This window comes from Gobius niger (genome assembly GCF_951799975.1).
Source record: "Gobius niger genome assembly, chromosome: 8".
In the NCBI taxonomy this organism is placed as follows: Eukaryota; Metazoa; Chordata; class Actinopteri; order Gobiiformes; family Gobiidae; genus Gobius; species Gobius niger.
This window is the reverse complement of record NC_136859.1, coordinates 6,458,733-6,479,623: the sequence shown is the minus strand read 5'-3', so window position 1 is coordinate 6,479,623 and position 20,891 is coordinate 6,458,733. Positions and strand designations below refer to the sequence as shown.

At 39.8% G+C, this 20,891-nt stretch overlaps 1 protein-coding gene across 4 annotated transcripts in view; it reads right to left on the bottom strand.

The window, feature by feature from the left end:
- LOC306966309 (retroviral integration site protein Fli-1 homolog) overlaps positions 1–20,616 on the bottom strand; it is a 41,658-nt gene extending 21,042 nt beyond the window's left edge. For 3 of the 4 annotated variants that reach the window (XM_079561026.1, XM_079561027.1, XM_079561029.1), the window contains exon 1: positions 20,453–20,616. In XM_079561026.1, coding sequence (XP_079417152.1) covers positions 20,453–20,470 — 18 coding nt within the window. In that variant the 5' untranslated portion in view covers positions 20,471–20,616. Of the gene's footprint in view, positions 1–19,986; positions 20,111–20,452 lie in introns of those variants that run through there. The other variant, XM_079561028.1, reaches the window with a different exon arrangement.
- Between the last annotated feature and the right edge of the window lie 275 nt (positions 20,617–20,891).

Genomic DNA, 20,891 nt, shown 5'->3' with positions numbered 1-20,891 from the left:
TAGAGACGGTTCACAGTTACGCTTAGTTGATTTGACACCTGATATACTATAGTGGGAAACTAAATAAATGTATTTTCTAAACAAAACTACAATATTAAAGTAAGCAAAAGTAAGGTAATTGGTGAACTAATTTGAAAATGACTGAAAATGGTCCTTCATTAGGGACACTGTTGATATATTACAAGTTATCCTCAAGCACCACCAAAATATAAATGTAATAAATGTAACACAGAAACCTACTAACACACGTCATAGTAACACCTCAGAGCTGTGAAGTTTGTATAAAGCGGAGACAGAAACTTTGCTATTGCAGCAGTTTTTCATCTCGTACATGAAAACGGCAGCAGAACTCAGACCAAGCCTCTGACGGAACTGAACCATCTACAAACATGACACAGAGCTACACAAAAGGGGTCTGAGATTTAATTCACAAACATAATTAGCATTACAAAAAAAAAAATCATGATGTAACTGGATATTTGTTCACAGGACAATGATCCAATGAGAAAGCAGTTTTAAAAGCAGAAACACTTGCCAGATTCTAATAACAAATCATGAAAGAATTCTCTGCTTCTTCCACACACTCAGCACTTAACCACGATCACGTCCTGGTCACAGTAGATGATTCTGGGTCTTTTCACGCGATCTCATAAGCACCTCTCATCCCCAGCACAGGCCAGACCCATCTCCAGTTGTGAAGCCAGGTTAATGGTCAGAAACACCTGTCTGGAGGATTAACCTGTTGTACATGTTTTAGTGGTAGTGGTCCAGAGTACCTGAAGGAAACTAGGGTAGAAATTGATCGATTCATCGTTTTCAAGTAAACACAGGTTCAAATAGAGCAAAAATGACATGATTTTTTTTTTTTTTTTCCTGGAAACCTACTGTTTTTAAAGTTACGATATGTCGTGTTTGGTACATTGAACATTTCATAAATATCTCTGTGTCTCAGACAGATCAGAAAGCAGAATTAGCACAAACAAAAACACTCACTTTAAGTTTACTCCATCTACATCTCCTCAAGCAGCGCCGCTTAAGATTTGTGTGATAATTAGGGCTGCAGCTAATGATTATTTTGGTAATCGACTAATCTACCGATTATTTTTACAATTAATAGGTTAATCGCTTAGCTGTGAATGGTGTATGAAAATGGTATTTTAATTTTTTTTTTTTATTTACATAAAGCTAAAGTGGCGCCGCTTGAGGATCTGTTGATGGAGTAAAACTTCAAGTGAGTGTTGGAGGCTCTGCTTTCTAATTGACACAGACATATATTTATGAAATGTTCAATGTACAAAACACTTAGCACCCTAACTTGAAAAACAAAGTAGGTTTCCATCAAAAAAAAAAAATGTTAATGTAATTTTTGCTCTTTTTAAGTCTGTGTTTACTAGAAAACAATCAATTAGTAAAATAGTTGACAACTACTTATACTACTTCAATAATCGATTAGTTGTTTCAGCCCTAGTGATAATAAAGACATACAATTTTCATCCACCATTCACAGCCAAGCGATTAATTGTTTAATCATAAAAATAATCGTTAGTTGCAGCCCTAGAGGAAACCTGTGCAGACACGGGGAGAACATGCAAACTCCACACAGCAAGGGTGGGAATTGAACCCGGGACCTTGTAGCTGTGAAGCATAAGCGCACACACGGACGTGACTTGGTTGTTTCAGCTCAAATAAATGACACAAATTTAATTAGGCAGTATTTTATAGAATAAATGTATCTGTTTTGTGGTTCAGGATGACATATTTTAGTATAGGTGTCAAAAATCGTTCTACATGCTCAACCAGTGGCAAGAGTTATGACTAAATCAGACTGCAGAGGTCCCGCTTATGAAGGTGAAGATCTAAAGATTACTCAAAGCCGCTCGAGACACAACTCCAGGTATGTTTTGATGAGAACATTGTAACACGGTATCTCTACAAGAGCATGTTTAAGAGCGTCGTACTGACATTACCTTTAATGCCACTGGAAGTGTTTAAAATGCAGTTTTGAAACAGACTCTTGATTTTACAACATTAACTGCAAATCGAATCACAAAACGGGAAACAAACATGTCCATATTTAACTGTGAACCTCTTGATGTTGTATTAATTGCTCCACCATTATCGTCCGTGTAGCGTGTAATGAAGCCAACAGAGTTTTTCCGTTGTTTAGCCGATGCCTAAATCCGTCCCCGCTCAACTCCACTGAAGTATTTGTTTAGACTTTTCCCATTGTCCGAGCGCTCCCTACGTCAGCGCTGCGCCTCTCCAGCCACGGCTCCGGAAACGGCCCAATCTGCGCAGGAACCTTTAGCTCCAGCAGGAAACCGGGAGGGGCCAGCTCTGGGTCGGACTCACGGAGGAGCGGGGCCGGCGCATTGTTCCCGGGTGTTTTTAGCTCGATTGTTGTTTGTGGAATGGTGGGGGCTGATGCGGGGCACGGTCTGGCATTTCCTCTCAAGACTCCGTGTGTGGGGGAGCGCAGGGTAACGCGTGGGGTCGAAAGACAAGAGGTTTTGAGGTTTCTGAAGTGCAACTGGTTTGGGTTAAAATTCAGCCAAAAATATGGAAACGGATTTGGATCCACCCTTCAATGCCCTCGGGTTAACACCTGTCAGGAATATGTGTGAACCAGGAGCTTAGTCACAAAGTGGGACTCAAACCTGGGATCTTCATATTGTGAGGAGAAAGTGTTAATTAATACAGAACTTGGCTGTAAAATAACATTTTTTATGAACGACTCAAGGTGAATGTTTGGCCTGATCACAATAACGATCGTCACAAAAAACTAAAACATCTTGGTCCATTTATCCTCCTCATGTCCCCTCAAGCAGATTAAGAGTTTAGGCAGATATCTTCTTAAATAAAAACAACTCTCTTGGTGTTTTCAACAAAGAAATAATGGGGTAAATTGAGCCGCCTCTGCTCCAAGAAACAATGAATAACAAACTACAGAAATTGTTAATGTACAATTCTATGCTTTTTGCTTTGCAGCAAATTAAAATGAGATATTAGATTAAATTATTTGGGGTTTTACTGAGCCAAAATTGGATAATCTACATATGCTGCTTATGAAAAGATAAATATTATAATAATTTTCTTGAAAAAAATAAGTAAATAAGATGTTTAGTGTCAATTTCACCTTTAAATCTGGTGGTTCAATTAAAGGGACTAGACGGAGTTTAAAAATGTTAAAATGCCATGTCCTAATGTGTAGAATGAGCCCAGACCTGTTCACCACAACTGCTTCTAAAATCCTGCACTGTCACTCAAAAACGTGTTACTTCGGGTCCCAATTTCCGTCATGCACGAGCTTGATATCGAAGTTGCAGTTACACGCATGACCTGAGGTGGCAGTATTGAGTATAAAATGGCATACTTGCATCTAGCCCCTTTAACCCCACGACCTGGTTCAACTCCCCCCACTCCTGGGGTAAAATGAGCCACAAGACAACTTTTTTTTTAGACCAACATCTTTAAAACCAAATATTTCAGACGATTTCTAAAGATGAAAACAACTAGAAAACATCCCAAAATGTATGCAAATAGTAAAATGTTAAAGGGGGCCTATTATGCAAAATCGACTTTTTCAAGCTTTACATCATGTTATTAAGTCATTCCCTCATTAAAACCATGCCTGAAGTGTTGCCTTGGCACATTCACGTATTTTCGAGTAATCTGTAGAAACTCTGATGGCAGCCATTTTAGGGATAAAACGCCTGATTCCTTCAGGAAACGCCCTCGACCTCCAGGATACGCCTCCGACCTTTCGTCACCAGCCGAGTAACCAACCACTGCTCCTCAGCAGAACCCCCTCCCCGCAGTGTCTAGCCCTAAGATGTAAACAGAGTCATCATGGATGATTAGCTTCATGTGTTGTGAACCGGAGCCACAGCAGACTTTTACAAAGACACACATCAGTGTTTCTGTTACCGAAACACCCAGGATTAAAACCGGTGACAAGAACGCTTATTTCAGTGTCTGGTTCTGCGCTGGGCCTTGATGATGCACAGAGCCTCCGGAGAAAGCTAATGCTAAGCTAAACCTCGAGTCATCACGTGAAAACGAGAGATATGCACACATAAAGTCAATAAAACCACCACACACATAAAGAACCGTTTAACAATGATCACACACGGAGCCAGGCTTGTTGATTTGGAAGTTTATTGCTCACATTTCATCTACAATGGGTCATAGCCGAGTGGTTTTCTCCCGGAGCTAACAAGCTAGCCGCGACAAGCTAACGGGAAAATTCACTGAATACAAGCATATTATGCATTGAAAACGTCACTAAAACAGGCAACTGCTTGAAGCAGCCTTTATGATGATCACACACGGAGCCTGGCTTGTTGATTGTGTAGTTTATTGCTCACATTTCATCTACAGTGAGTCGTAGCCGAGTGGTTTCTCTCGGAGCTAAGGCACTATTAGCCGCGACAAGCTAACAACCTTCACCTTCACAACATTCATTGAAAACAGGCAGCATATTATGCACAAATAACGTCAATAAAGCCGGCAACTACTCGAAGCAGCCTTTACGATGATCACACAATGAGCCTGGCTTTACACATTTGTGGTTTATTACAGACTTTTCATCAACAATGAGCTGTAGTCGATTATAACAAGCTAACGGGTAACCTCGAAAAACCATTGTCCACTTGCACAGATAATGTCCGTCTTTGAATCGTATGGGCTCCTGCAGATCCTGGTGTCGTCCATGGGGGTATAGTTAGAGATCCATAGGGCATGGCAGATGCAAAGAGATAGCCTCCAAACAGCAGTTATTTTTCAGGCAAGAGCCCCTTCCAAGCGTCCGGTGTGGAAGGTTCGTCTCCAAATAATATCCTGTGTGGCCATTGTTCACAAAGTGATAAACAGTAGGTCCTTTCCAACAATAAAAATTAAAATGCACCGATCGTAGTTTCAATACTTGAGACAACGAGCGGAGTGTTGTTGTGATGCCACAGACAGCGTGTGGAGGGGGCGTGTCGGAAAGGGTCAGAGGTTTTTAAAGAGACAGAGGCCTATTTCAAGTCATTTGCTAACGCCATTTTGAAAGAGCAATTTTATACAAGGCAGTTATTCTAATTTACTGCATTGACAGACCAACAGAAGGTTTCGTCATCATTGTAGTGTCCTATAGACTGGTGCTATGTGGCTGAAAAAAGCATAATACCCCCTCTTTAAGTAAAATATAATCTACTTTGCCATCACACAAACCAACACACTCCTGATAGTCTGGGACATAATTCAACATTTAGATTTAATTCATTGAGTGGTGTTTGCACGTTCTTCCTGTGTGTAGGTGGGTTTATTATCGTGCTCCAGTTTCCCCCTTTAGCCCAAAAACTGCACATGTAATTAAGGCTGCAACTAACGATTATTTTGGTAATCGATTAAAAGGACTAGATGCTAGTTGGTCATTTTTATACTCACTACTGCCACCTCAGGTCTTACACTTAACTGCAGCTTCTATATTAAAGGGATATTTCAGGATTTTTGACATAGGGCCTCATTTCCTAGTTATCCAGAGTGTTGCTGATTTCTGGAGATATTTTTTTTTGTAATTCATGCAGTTCTTGTAGGCGCTAGGCTAATGCAAGGCTATTTCTATGGTATCAGCTAGCCTGCATTAAAGACAGTCTGACCCGCTCCACAGAGCACCTGAGGCAAATCACTTATAACACCAGACTAACCATATAAATGTCTGTGTCGATAGAGTAATTTTTTGGAATATAACTAACCTTGTATCACATGAATGATCGCATTTTGAGGGACTATTTTCCAGCAGATCACTCCGCCGCTGCGTAGCTTATACAACCACGAAGCTGATGCTGCTCAAATATAAGGTCTTTTAAATGCAAAATGGTTAAAATTACTCTATCGACATAGACATTTATATGGTTAGTCTGGTGTTATAAGTGATTTGCCTCAGGTGCTCTGTGGAACGGGTCAGACTGTTTTTAATGCAGGCTAGCTGATACCATAGAAATGCGCTAGCCTTGCACTCACACACTGGATAACTAGGAAATGAGGCTTATACAACCAGCCACTAAATTAAAATGTTAGTTGTGTCGTAACTTTCCTAAAATATTTGTAGCATCCAAATTCTTTACAGAGACATATACATAGGCATATTTCACAACTTGCAGGATCACTTTTCAGGGTCACTTTCACAAAAATGCTAGAAAAATAGCCTGAAAGATTGTAAAATTTATACAAATGTTTTATGCACATTGTTTTCATTCCATTTCTATAAGTAAGATCAGGTATAGCTCCTTTAAGTGGCGCCGCTTGAGGATCATATTGTATTGAGGATCGAGCTTAAAGGAACATGCCACCGTTTTTCCATACTGTGATATGTTCTTACCTGATCTTAGACAGGTGGTCTGGTCTGTGTGCCCATGGAAGAGCGTGGTTGCTTCTAACTTCACCCCGTTTCGAGCCATAGGAATATACTGGGTGAGGCCAAATGCTAACAACAGGACCAGACAGGTACGCATCAACTCGTCTAAGCTCAGGTAAGAACATATCTCAGTATGGAAAAATGGTGGCCTGTTCCTTTAAAGTGAGTGTATTTGTAGGCTCTTTCTGCTTTCTGAATGGTTTAGACACAGATATTTATGTTCAATGTACAAAACACTTCAGACCCTAACTTTAAAAACAAAGGTTTCCATCAAAAATAACGCTGAATCAATAACTAAAATAGTTTAATCGATTACTTGTTTCAGCTCTACATGTATAGTTCAAATGTGGTGCATTACTATTGTGTGCTCAAACCTCCCTCTATCTCCAACATCTCTGAAACCAAACGCCCCACTCAGGTCACCACAATCAGAAGCATCTTATCACGATCAGATCTACCAATCATGTGATTCTCTGATATGTATTTCAGTTTCATGCAGCTGTTTGCCAAGGTGAATTACCGTGTGAGATGTGCGATTTTACAAACGTTCAGCTCGAGTACCCTGAGTTTCGAGCCAATTGTGTGTTTTGCCCGAAAACAACAATGGAAAAACTTCTATTCCACTACAGACAACATATTGAATTGCTTTAGTGATTTGTTGTTTAGTTGCGGTTCGAGACTTAGCTGTGATTGGCTAGTGAGCTGTTGGCCCGATCCAATCAAATCCATCCTCCTTAATGAACGATTTCAACAGGAGCCTTTCCAGAATGATTTAGCTGTGTGCTGAAATACAGACACTTTGTATTCTATTTTATATCAAGGTCCATGAGAAAGTCTGTTACAAATGCTCTCCTCCACAAATATGGCCTCCTAAACTTCCTGATATTAATCTTTATTATCATAATGCATGTACTATGTATAATGTTGTCATGTTAAATTCTAGACTGTGAACTCATTCCGCTACCTCTCACCAACATAATACTAGGAACAAGTTGCTGTTAAAGGGGCTAGATGCAAGTTGGCCATTTTATACTCACTACTGCCACCTCAGGTCAAAGATGTAACTGCACTTTCTATATTAAGCTTGTGCATGACGGCACTTCAGACCTGAATTAACAACTTTTTGAGTGACAGCGGAGGATTTTAGAGGCAGTTGTGGTGAACAGGTCTGGGCTCATTCTACACATTAGGACATGGCTGAAACATGTAGGGGGAGGAAAATACATAGTTTTAACATTTTTAAACTCTGTATAGTCCTTTTAGGGAAATATAGGAAATAGTCCGAGTTTTAGCATATGCCACAGTGGTCCAAATCTAAGGAAGGAGTTGGAAGACGACTTAAAACCATCTCCTACTTAAACTATGTTTAAAAGGAAACTAAAGAGTCAACTTCAGGAGAGCTATGCTTCTAGTTTAGTACTTCCAGGGGTCAAACTGGTTTCTCTCTGTGCATGGAAAACATCGAGGTGTGAGGTAACACTGTTACAAGGAAACGCAATTGTATTTGTTTGGATCTATCTATCAATCAACATAGTTACAGTTAATGTTTGCAGCTGATGCGATGCATGAAGAGCTAGAGCTAATTCGCAGCTCATGTCTCTGGTTGGGCCGTTCTACACAATTTACATTTAAGCTCAGATATGGTTTTAAGTCCTGTGGGTAATGAGTTCCACAGGTTCGGACCTGAGTACGAAATGGCCGACTGCTCAAATGAAGTCTTGCGGTGTGGAATCGTACAGTTGTTACTGATGGAGCCTCTGGTGACTCTGTTACTGTTTAGTCTCTGTATTAATGGTAGATCATTGACACATTTGAATATTAGTTTGAGAAGACACAACTTGACAAAGTTTTCAAAGCTTAGCAGTTTATGCTTCTCAAGGATATTGCAGTGATGGAGCGGATTGGCTTTTTGTCCACGATTTTTATTGCCTGATTGTATAATGATCCAATACGTTTAGTGACTGAGAGAGCAGCCTGTGCCCATGAGGTCATGCAGTATGATATATGTGAGAATATCGTAGCGTGCATGTTAGGGCTGAAAGATATATCATTATCATATCGATACTGAGATACGAACATTCAAAACATTAAAATCGAAAAAGCAAGATATAAATTATATGGATTTTCATCAATAAAACTGGACTCTTTTGTATTATAATTTTATTTTTTATTATTTTATTGGGTTTTCACCAAACCCATAGCTATATCGCATCGATATCGAGATATCTGACATGAATATCGAGATATGATATTTTGACCACATCCTGTGGTCCTGGTTTGTAACTAGGACCACACTGGTTAACAAATGCGATGTATATTCATTTTTTATTTTAGGTTAAATGCAGAGGACACATTTCCCAACGGAGACAATTAGGTATACAAACAAAGAAACATTTTTTAATACTTTAGTAATAATAATAAGCTGATATTTTGATAGGATGAGATGCTGGTTGGTAACGTGATGGCAAAAAAACCTCTATAAATGAATATTAATTTATTATATATTGTCTTAATGTCACCTGTGGTTTGATAGTCCGCCTTCACCTCTTGCTTGGAAGAAGTCAGCAGGAGCTACTTCTATGTGAGCCATTCTTTTCGTTGTTTATGTGCTAAGGCTTTGCCCAGGGTGGTGGTCATGGACCCCTGCTGACAAGCTTCAGCTTTTTGGGTGTCCATTTTTCACAACGTAGCATTACTTGATGGTTTTTAAGTTGAATTTCCTGATTGTATGTGATTCCTGGACATTGCAGGCCTTTCTCTGTGGAGTTTGCATGTTTCTCTCCCTGTGTCTGGATGGGTTTCTTCTGGGTGCTCCGGTTTTACCCATCAACCAAAAACATGCACAATAGGTTAATCCTCCAGCCAGGTTATTCTGACCATGAGCCTGGCTTCACATCTATAGAGATTGGTCCCCGGGCTCTATTGGTGAGTCTCTTCAGCTTTAAGTGAACGACACACCAACTTAATCTCCAAACCAAGCCCAGAAGTTTGAAGGATGGCTCAATGTTTTCTATAACGACAATATATAAAGTCACCAAAAACACTGAAGAACTACATTACTTTCATAGTTAACTTATAGTGCAGCGTTAGTCATCTCTTGTGCAAGCCCTAAACCCCATCTCCCGCTCTTTCTCTCTGCCTTTTTGCAGTTTTTTGTTGTTCTGATAGAAATAGACCAAGTGTGGCCGACCGCAAAGCCGCACTCACTTCCTGTTTCAGGCGCTTTCAGATCGATCGCTGCAGAGGAGATGAAACTACTGCAAAAACAACAGCTTTTTAAACCAACGGCTTGAGCACACGTTTGTAGAGCTCTACGTTACAGCGTTGGCAGGTTTTGGACAGAACAGGAATCCACGATGTCCACAGAGGACACTTTCTGGCTTATTAATAGCAGCCTTTTGCTAATTGTTTCAGAACTTACTCACTTTCTTCCTTCACTGGCACAATTGTTTTAAAAGTAGAAGAAAAAAAAATTGAAAATACAAAAAATGCAACAAATGTAATGAATACGTCAATACTGCGTTCAAACAGCTAAGATCAGGATTGCAAGGTTACTATTTTCAAGTTATTAGAAGTACTCGTGTTATTCCTTAATCACAGAGTTGTAACTGTCAGCGCTTTGTGGTTTGGAGAAGTCGACGGGAGAGACGCCAAAAAAAGCAGCTTTTAGAGTGAAAACGCACAGTCGTACAACAGCTCACTATTCTAATGATTCTCCAACTCAGAGCAAATGTGTCGTCAAGAAAATGATAAACTAAAGGACCAAACCAGGACTAAACCCAGACTAATACAGGACACTGATCTAAGTGGACACTTTTGTTCTTAAATATGTAATAAACCTTTGTCTTTCAGTATATTATAAAACCACACATTTGTGAAAAACCTTTGTGCGCTGTTCATCTAAATCTAAAGCCTTTTTGTTGATTGTGAACAAGCAGCTAGTTTTAGTTTGCATTATTGTGACAGTTTCCTCTCTCTCCCTCTTGTTGGTAATTTTATAAATTAGGCAAAGGTAGAGGTGGGCGACACAGTAAAACAAACAATATTCTTTGGCCTAGATCGTTCTATCTCGTGACTGAGAAAGGAGTTCCACTGCATAAAACCCTCATGTGTTGGCTGTTATATTGGCTGTTATTTTTATGTTTTGCAACATGAGCTGGGGCTTCAAGGAAAAAAGGCTTGGAACCACTGGCCCAAATAATGATTGACTGAGTGGAAACAGTGATTAAGCCTTGGTTACATCAGCGACTTCTGAGATCACTTCATTTACATGTTGTCATATTTGCCTGTTTTGTGTCTAAGGGAAGTGGTTCTGCTTATGTAAAGTGGCTGGTATCAAGAACTCACACCAATGGGCAGAAAGGGCTCGTCTGAAGCAAAGAAGCTCATCATGGCTGCACAGGAGCAGGCCTTGAGCACCAGAGCAATAGAGGCTCAGATCTACCACACCAGACAAGACCTCAGACTGTGCAAAGAGGCCAATGAGACAATCCAGCTCATGACTGCAGGGTGTAAGATGCTGCAGGGAAAGCTTACATGGAGTGCCATAACCAAGTGTACAGGAACATCTGTGTAGAGCATGGGCTGGAAACTCCAAGGTCAGGGTGGGAAACACCTCCAAAGGTGGTAGAGAATGACCGAGCAAAGATCCAGATATGGTGGTGGACAAAGAGCAGAGAGAACCTTCCAGCTCCCAGGCCTCTTGTAGAGGACCTGAGCTCGAAGGAATAAAGAAAAACACCACCAGCGAGGGGTGAGGAAGAACTTTAAAAATGTAAATATACTGTGCTGTATTTTTGTCAGGGTTGGATAACGTTAAACGATATCAGGGTCAAAACCATTCCCAAAGTCCGGAGACTCGACTGATCTGAAAATACAATTGAGGGCTCGCCAATGACAACAATTCATACTATATACTGCATAGTACGAACAATTGTTATTGTTGTTAGAGATTGTGCTGATTTAATACAGTACATTTGAACAAATACACGTTTTTTTTCAATGTGCTAGTTTTGTAGTTTTGTAGATGAGCATACGAGCAATTTTACTTCCGCAATTTTTGCCGGATGTGTTGGTGAATGGTTGGCAACAGCTGATCCATCCAGGCCTCTAACACTGTTTTATAAACTGATCGATCTGTTGCAGCGCGAGAGAAGCAATGCCCTGTTCATGAACATTGTTTTTGCCGATCATAGGATTCTTATCATTTGTTTAAATACTTCAAAATGCCTACCACGGATGTGACGACATCGCGATCGCTCATATTGCCTGGTGGGTTCAGTGAAAGCCCTTAAGAAAGTTACCTCTAATGCTATCTTTAAGTTTTATGATTCTAGATTATTAATAATGTACAGTGGGAATCATTCAGGAAGCAGGATCTTAAACCAAGCAGTTAACGTATTGCACAAACAGAACCCCATCAGTGCTGTCAACACATCTGGTTTATGCTGTGAAAGTGGTGGTTGTCAGGTCCCTGCTCAAGCTTAATCCCTGTTGGCTCCTATTTTGGATTATATGGTAATAGCACTATGTCATAATCAACGCTTATGTCAGTGAGAGAACATCAAAGTTGTACTAGACGCCCTATCTTGCATGTTTTGACAACTGTAGCAAAACAAACACAGGGAGAACATGCAAACTCTGCACAGAAAGGCCCAGCCAAATCTAACTGTGCCACCGCTCTGGCCAAGTTCATATGCTGATGTGTAAAAATAGTCAGGATTCTGTGTCAATCTAATTGTGACATCCAAATGAGGCCAGAGCAACTCCAAAACAGTAATGGGGCGTTACAGGTTGGTGTCGGAGGCCAAAATAACCCCAGCCCACATTGACTATCTCAGGCCAAACTGTGAAGTCCGATAAATCAAGACAGCTGGACATTTCTTGACACAGGTAATTATGGTTTTGTGATTAACCAAATCAATTCTCAAGGGCCAAACGACTAACTGAGGCCCCACAAGACTGTGTCATTAGGCCCCCCTTATAGTCCAGAGACAGGGATTTACTAAGGCCTGTTACACTGGTCTGAATATTTATCAGAGATTTGTTTTACCTTTATTTATTCAGGATAAATAGAGTGTCTCCTGAAAAAAAGACATTCTTGAAAAAGAATGTCCGGGATTAGTCCAGGGGTGTTGGATCTGCAGTGAACTAAGGATGGTTTCACATTAATCACAATCAAACCTACATCACTATGAGAAGTTGCAAGTCGCAAAATGCAGACTGTGATTATCCTTTATGAAACTTACTAAAGTAAAGAATAGAACTATCTGCCATCTCTTTCCCCGTCTTTAAGTCTATAGAGGTAGGCCTGTCACGATAACAAATTTGAAGTTCGATATATTGAGGCAGGAAAGTATCGCGATGAACGATATTATTGACTCCAACGATACTCGAAACCGTCAACTCTCAGGCATAAAAATAACAGTAAACCTTAGTTCTAAAAGTGCATAATCATATCCTAAAATACCACACAAGCTGCAATAAAGGTTCAATATAATGTAATCAAACTTTGACAAAGAAAAAATAGGGGGGGACGATGAGCAGACGATAAATATATCGAGCCCAAAAATGTATCGTTTATCTGTTATTTATTGAACTATAAGTCGATATAGTAATTATCGTGACAGCCCTATGATATAGAGGTGCCCAAAGGCGGCCCTTGAATGAGTTGGATTTAACCCGAAAATTGAAAGTTGATTTGAAAATGGTATGAATGTCTGTAGAGGTTTGGGAGGCCAAACCTTTGAAGCCTTAGGGGAATATTATCACGGGTCTGTTTAATAAATGATCTCTCTTTACTGTTTATTTTATCTGATCTTTGTTTAACAAGGAATGTCCCGCTGAGATTTAAGGATCTCTTTTTCAGGGTAGTACTAGTCAGGGCCTTAGAAGGGAACCTTTTGTACACATCTTTAGTGGTAGTAGAAACCTAGACATGGGGAGAACAGACAGAGAGATTAAACTAGGCCTGAAAAAACTAGTCCATTCATCGACAGCCAAATGATTGTAACAGTTGACAATTATTTTAAGTTTACAGAGACTCAAAAAGAGCAAAACTGACTTGAAAATGTAGTGTTTTTTTTTTTTTTTTTAATTAGACGATAAAGAGTGTTTTGTTCACTGTGCATTTCGTAAATATGATCTGTGTCTCAGAACAATTATCAACAACAGGAAGCAGAATTAGCTCCACTCAAATCCTATAGTTGAAGCCGTTTGGAAATAAACTTCCTCAATCCCAGATTAAGTCAGTGCCAGTGCAGCCTCCATTTGTTCAAGCTCAGTGGCTGACTTCTAGAGGTTCCTAGCTTTCAAATATAGATAGATAATAGACTTTTTAAAGCACCAAGAGCCTCCTACAACCAAACATTCACTTTAAGTTTACTCCATCAACATGTCCTCTAGCGGCGTCACTTTAGCTTTATCTGGGAAATTAACAAAAATAATCATGTGCCTTTCACAGCCAAGTGATTAATCGATTTATCATAAAAATAACCTTCAGATGAATCAATTACAAAAATAATGCGCCAGCCCCAAATGCACCTTCAAGCATTTACACATAATCATAAAAGACAGCTTTAAAAAACAATAGCCACATAGTTAAATACTGGCCAGTTTCGGCCCTTGGAGAGAAACATTGTGTCCCTCTGCAATAGGGACACAATTTCAGGATATAAAAAGAATATGGGCAATGTATATAATTAATCTCATTAAAATAGCATTGATTTATGAATTGGGGTCAAACAACACAGTAAATGTTTTTTGGGGTGACATTACTATATAATAATTATAATAATTACTTGTTACAGTGAGGGTCCCGGGAGGGTTTGTATGTTAATTTTGGGGAAACAGCCTGAAAAGTTTGGAAACCCCTGGATATGAAGAGAAGGGCACACACTTACATCAGGAGGCGACGCCAGGCCCGGAGGCCAAAACAGGCCTTCCATCACACAAATCAGAAACCAGAGGCCCGTTAAAGTACTCGAGAAATGTGAAAAATACGGTCAATTCCTTTCACATTTGCAGAACACCCATTTAGGCCATAATGATCTTTACAACACTGGCATTTGTAGAAAGTGATGCCTTACTTCGGCTACAATGGGAGGGTCCGACCCTTGGCCTTTTGGCGATGAAGAAAAGCAAACTTTGCTGACCTTACTTACATCATCATCATCATCATCATCGTAAGAATCAACTGACTGTCAAAACAAATTTCATGACTAATAAACGCTGACACCCATTTTCTGAGACGGATAATACAAGTGAATGTACTTGAGTCATTATAGGCTGACACATTCTGGAGTAAAAGACACAGGACTGTTTACTTCTACCAGAGTCATAGCCTAATCATTACAACAACAGTGTTTTTTAAATTAAATTGACAAAAAGCTTCATGTTGACATCAGCTTTGTAGATGGATGGATTCATTTAAACTAAGGCCCGACCGATATGGATTTTCGGGGTCCGATACCGATATGAAGGGGGTTGGCCTGGCCGATATAAAGGCCGATATTTTAAGTACGAAAAGTTAAAGGGGGGGTATTATGCAAAATCGACTTTTTCAAGCTTTACATCATGTTATTAAGTCATTCCCTCATTAAAAACATGCCTGAAGTGTTGCCTTAGCACATTCACGTATTTTCGAGTAATCTGTAAAAACTCTGATGGCGGCCATTTTAGGGATAAAACGCCTGATTCCTTCAGGAAACGCCTCCGACCTCCAGGATACGCCTCCAACCTTTCGTCACCAGCCGAGTAACCAACCACTGCCCCTCAGCAGAACCCCCTCCCCGCAGTGTCTAGCCCTAAGATGTAAACAGAGTCATCATGGAGGATTAGCTTCATGTGTTGTGAACCGGAGCCACAGCAGACTTTTACAAAGACACACATCAGTGTTTCTGTTACCGAAACACCCAGGATTAAAACCGGTGACAAGAACGCTTATTTCAGTGTCTGGTTCTGCCCTGGGCCTTGATGATGCACAGAGCCTCCGGAGAAAGCTAATGCTAAGCTCACGTGAATCACGTGAAAACGAGAAATATGCACACATAAAGTCAATAAAACCACCACACACATAAAGAACCGTTTAACAATGATCACACACGGAGCCTGGCTTGTTGATTTGGAAGTTTATTGCTCACATTTCATCTACAGTGAGTCGTAGCCGAGTGGTTTTCTCCCGGAGCTAACAAGCTAGCCGCGATAAGCTAACGGGAAAATTCACTGAATACAAGCAGCATATTATGCATTGAAAACGTCACTAAAACAGGCAACTGCTTGAAGCAGCCTTTATGATGATCACACACGGAGCCTGGCTTGTTGATTTTGTAGTTTATTGCTCACATTTCATCTACAGTGAGTCGTAGCCGAGTGGTTTTCTCCCGGAGCTAAGGCACTATTAGCCGCGACAAGCTAACAACCTTCACCTTCACAACATTCATTGAAAACAGGCAGCATATTATGCACAAACAACGTCAATAAAGCAGCAACTACTCGAAGCAGCCTTTACGATGATCACACAATGAGCCTGGCTTTACACATTTGTGGTTTATTGCAGACTTTTCATCAACAATGAGCTGTAGTCGATTATAACAAGCTAACGGGTAACCTCGAAAAACCACTGTCCACCTGCACAGATAATGTCCGTCTTTGAATCGTATGGGCTCCTGCAGATCCTGGTGTCGTCCATGGGGGTATTGTAGAGATCCATAGGGCATGGCAGATGCAAAGAGATAGCCTCCAAACAGCAGTTATTTTTCAGGCAAGAGCCCCTTCCAAGCGTCCGGTGTGGAAGGTTCGTCTCCAAATAATATCCTGTGTGGCCATTGTTCCCAAAGTGATAAACAGTAGCCTCCTTTCCAACAATAAAAATTAAAATGCACCGATCGTAGTTTCAATACAGTTGAGACAACGAGCGCAGTGTTGTTGTGATGCCACAGACAGCGTGTGGAGGGGGCGTGTCGGAAAGGGTCAGAGGTTCTTAAAGAGACAGGGGCCTATTTCAAGTCTTTCGCTACCGCCATTTTGAAAGAGCAATTTTATACAAGGCAGTTATTCTAATTTACTGCATTTACAGACCAACAGAAGGTTTCGTCATCATTGTAGTGTGCCATAGACTGGTGCTATGTGGCTGAAAAAAGCATAATACCCCCTCTTTAAGCATTTATTATTATGGTAAAGGTTTCTATCATAGAAATATATAGAAATATCAGTCGATCGATGTGGGGATTACAGACAGAAATTAGCATGGTGCTAAATCTGGTGCTGCCATCTTTTTATCTACACGCTGTCATTTCAATAAACTAAAGTACTCAACAATTATTGGGTATTTTGATTGGCTGATGCATGCACCACTCATTTCTAGACACTAAATTTTAGATAGAACTGTCTATAATCCTGTGTATGAAGCTTCTAAATGTGTCACTGTTGAACTGTGACAGTATAATAACAATAAGTTTAGTAGTTACATCAGAGGGAGCCAAAACAAAAAACAGTAAGTCTCTATCTCTTATGGTTCTGAAATTATACTATTACTATTACTATTATTACTATTACTATTACTATTACTATTACTATTATTATTACTCAAAAGTTTATAAACTAAAATATGTAAAATACAAACAATTTTCACCGCGATGTTTCTCCGCTCCCCTGAGGTCTAATAATATCAGCCGGCCAATAAATCGGTCGGGCCCTAATTTTAACCACAGTTAACTTTCTTGTCGACAATCTTCAAATGATGTTGTTGTTGTTTTATGTTTTCATGGTGTAATTTGGGGGAGAAATGTTAAAAATGTTATTTCATAATTGTGAAAGCTCTGTCGTCCAACCACGTCATTTCACGTAGCCTAATATCAGTCCCATTAAATCAACTACATCAGACTTTTAATCTTAAGCAATTACTCACAATAAGAATTTTTAAGTGCTCTGCAAGTGAATAGAGATTTTTTTTTTTATTTAAAGATATCAATTTGAAACTTCTGCTGTAGATTACTGCCATAAATATGAAGAAAAAATGTTATTTCTTTCTGTCATTTTATGTGTTCATATAAAGTGTTTTATGCCTAAAAATGGCCAAAATGTTGCATTTTTCCGGCGAGGAAAACAATGCATTGAGCCAGATTCAAATGTATGGTTTTATTTTGTTGATATATCAGTTTTAGTTTTAAAATAAACTGTTTTTAAGTGAAAAAATCTGTTAAAAAAAAAAGTATATTTCGCATTGTTTTTTAACATTCAAAACTCAATACATCAGGCTAGGAATTAGATATTAAAAAATTCCTCTGAAAAAATCTTCCAAATATTGTTCAATCCAAGGCTTGAGTTACTGACATGCAGATAGTGTTGCCATAAAGATGAAATGGTCCTTGAAATTACGATTTCCCATATAAATACATGAAGAAACATTCAATCAGTGCAATATTTAAACATGTTATTGTGAAGATAGGTATAATTTTTATTTCCTGGTAAAAGTTGATATGTTCAGAGACCAATTTGGCCCAAAATGTGCCTGTAGTGTCTCCCCTTAAGGCCTCTATACCTGATTTTCTTTTTTGAAGGAAGCCACAAAATAGTTGTATCCAAACTCATTCCTAAGATTCCTAACATTTGCATGATAACATCCCAATTCTTTACAAATAGGTTTATAGGCACATTTCACAACAGGGCCACTTTTCACTGTCACAGAAATACCAGAAAACTAGCTCATAAAATTGGTACAAATGCTTTATAATTAGATTTACAGTGTTTTTTTCCCCGACAAATGTCTGAGTAAAGGACAAAACACAACATTAATCAGGTATAGGGCCTTTAACCCCTTAACTCCCACCTGAACCGAGCACATTTTCTTCAGTTTGGCTTTACCCCAGTCCAAAAGCTTCTGGAAAAAAGGTGAGAAAATAGCAACAAAACTGAGATGAAAACAATGATGGAAATGTGACAAAAAAGTGAGAAAACATTGACAAAAAAGTGACGAAAAATTGATGAAAAAGTGGCAAAAATGTCACAAAAATGTCACAAGAAATTGACAAAAAATTGACGAAAAAATGACAAAAAACCTGACAAAAATGTGATAAAAATTCAACAAAAAAATTGCAAAAATGTGGTAAAAAAATGACCAAAATTTGATAAAAAATTGACGAAAAAATGACAAAAATGTGACAAAAGATGACAAAAAAGTGAAAAAAAATTACAAAAATGTGATAAAAATTTGACCCAAAAAAAAATACACAAATTTGACAAAAAATAACAAAAAAAATACCAAAAAAATGTGACAATAATGTGATAAAAATTCTAAAAATAAATTGCAAAAATGTGACAGAAAAAATACCAAAATCTGATTAAAAAAAATGACGAAAAAATGACAAAAATGTGACAAAAAATGATAAAAATGTGACAAAAAATTACAAAAATGTGATAAAAATTTGACCAAAAAAAATACAAAAATTTGACAAAAAATAACAAAAAATGACCAAAAAAACGACCAAAAAATGACCAAAAAAATTACTAAAAATGTGACAAAAAATGACCAAAAAAATGACAAAAAAGTTACAAAAATGAGTTGAATACCCAACAAAAAAAGGATGGAAAAAAAATCTGATGACGTGAGGAAAAAGATCCTCTCGGTTCAGGCGGGAGTTAAGAGGTTAAGTAAAATGTATACAAAGTTACTTGAGCACACACTTGGCCACTCTTCTCACTCCTGCTCATTTGACTTTTGTTGCCACGCTGTGACATCATCAACACACCCTCCCCGCACAACATAACCAAGGGCCCCACAACCCGCGAGGCCTGATCCATCGGCCTACAAAAGTTCAAAATGCGCGCACAAAACGCCATTCTCTCTCCGCATACTCACTTTAGCCATGTCTGCCGCTCTGCTGATCACTCCGTGTGTGTTTTGTGCTGAGGAAACAGGCTCTGGTCTCAAAGCGGAAGTCTGTTGTGCTTCGATAAACGACACCTGACGAGCTGCAACTCTTTTTTTCACTCTCAAAATAACCACACGGGCCACAAAGAACACGCAGCCTCTTCGCCCTCCAAACCCTGCGCTCTCGCGATCACTAAAAATGAACTCTTCTCCAACATGTTTTAAAGGCCAAAAACAAAAGCCGATTTTTAAAGATGTAGTTCCGCAAAAAGAAGAAAAAAAAAAAAGAACTCACAAGGGCCTGGCGCGCGTTGCGTGTTAATTATTTTGCAACGAGACTTGAAACGGCAGACCGAGTGACTCCGTTCCGTTAGATACAGTTGTTTTCATTATTATTACGCAACGATTGGCAAAGGCATCACGACATAAGAGATTAATACGCAAAGTGAATGAGGCCTCGTGCATGAAAAATAAAGCCAAAAACGAGAATGACATCGAAACAAAAATTAAATACTTATGCTGAGGCGAGTAAAGCAAGAAGAACAGCCATGTTGTTTTGCTAGAAATGCACGATGCTGCTTTAAATATGTTTTATAAAGAGGGAATTTAAGCTTCTCGGCGATTCTGCTGACACAGGCCTGTTTGGTTCGCGTTCGTTTCGCAATTTTCTCGAGCGGGTGTTTGCGAACGAACCAAAGCGTTATTTTCATTTTCTTACCTGTTATAGGGCTCACGCTGTTCGTCCGTGGCACCTAATGGCGCGCGCAGGTGGGGGCCCGTCCACAAAGGCAGCAGGTGCCTTCACGCGCATCCTCGCGTTTTGCGTAGCCAACAGTCCAAAATGTTACGATTTAAGCGGTGCTACTCGAGATGAGTTTCGTGGTCGGATCGTGGTGAGTTCAAGGCCACCGAGGTGCAAAAGCGGAGGAAAAAAATGAAATGATCCAGGGCTGGAAGGCGCCCCGAAACGCGCCGTAAAGAAGTAAAAAAGCGACTGTAAAGATGAAGCGGTTAGTTGTGTTATTATAGAGCCACATACACCACGAACGGGAAGGAAGGGGAAATTTTGTACAAGAAGGAAAGAGTGGGGAGCGCGCACGGCCCACGCACGCGCACATACACACACAGACAGACAGACAGACACTCGAACAGGAGAGAGGAGACACGCGAGCGCACGCCTTTACCTTTATGGTGCAGTCCATCGTGGCGAGCTGTGCGCATTTAGTCGCGTTTGGAGACGTCTTTGGGGGAGTTTTTGCGCGGCGCTGCGTGTGAAGGAGACTGTGCCGTTTAGCGCGGAGCCGCTATGGCGCAGACCATTGCACTTTGTGCCACAGAGCGCACAGTCCGCACCGGATACTCTCTCTCTCTCCCTCTCTCTCTCTCTCTCTCTCTCTCCGAGCGCGACACACTCCCTCCGACCTCACAGGCGAACCGGGGACTGACTTACTAGAAAGTGTCATTCAGAGTCAGCGCCCAAAAATAGGCTAGTTTAAAAATGTAGCCTATACTAAGAAAAGAAATAACGTTCTTTAATCTAGTTTTCGTGAATACGGTTTGTGCTTAGCTAAAAGTCGGTCTAAACATTGCGCATGTTTAATTGTGAAGGGTGAAAAAGCTTTC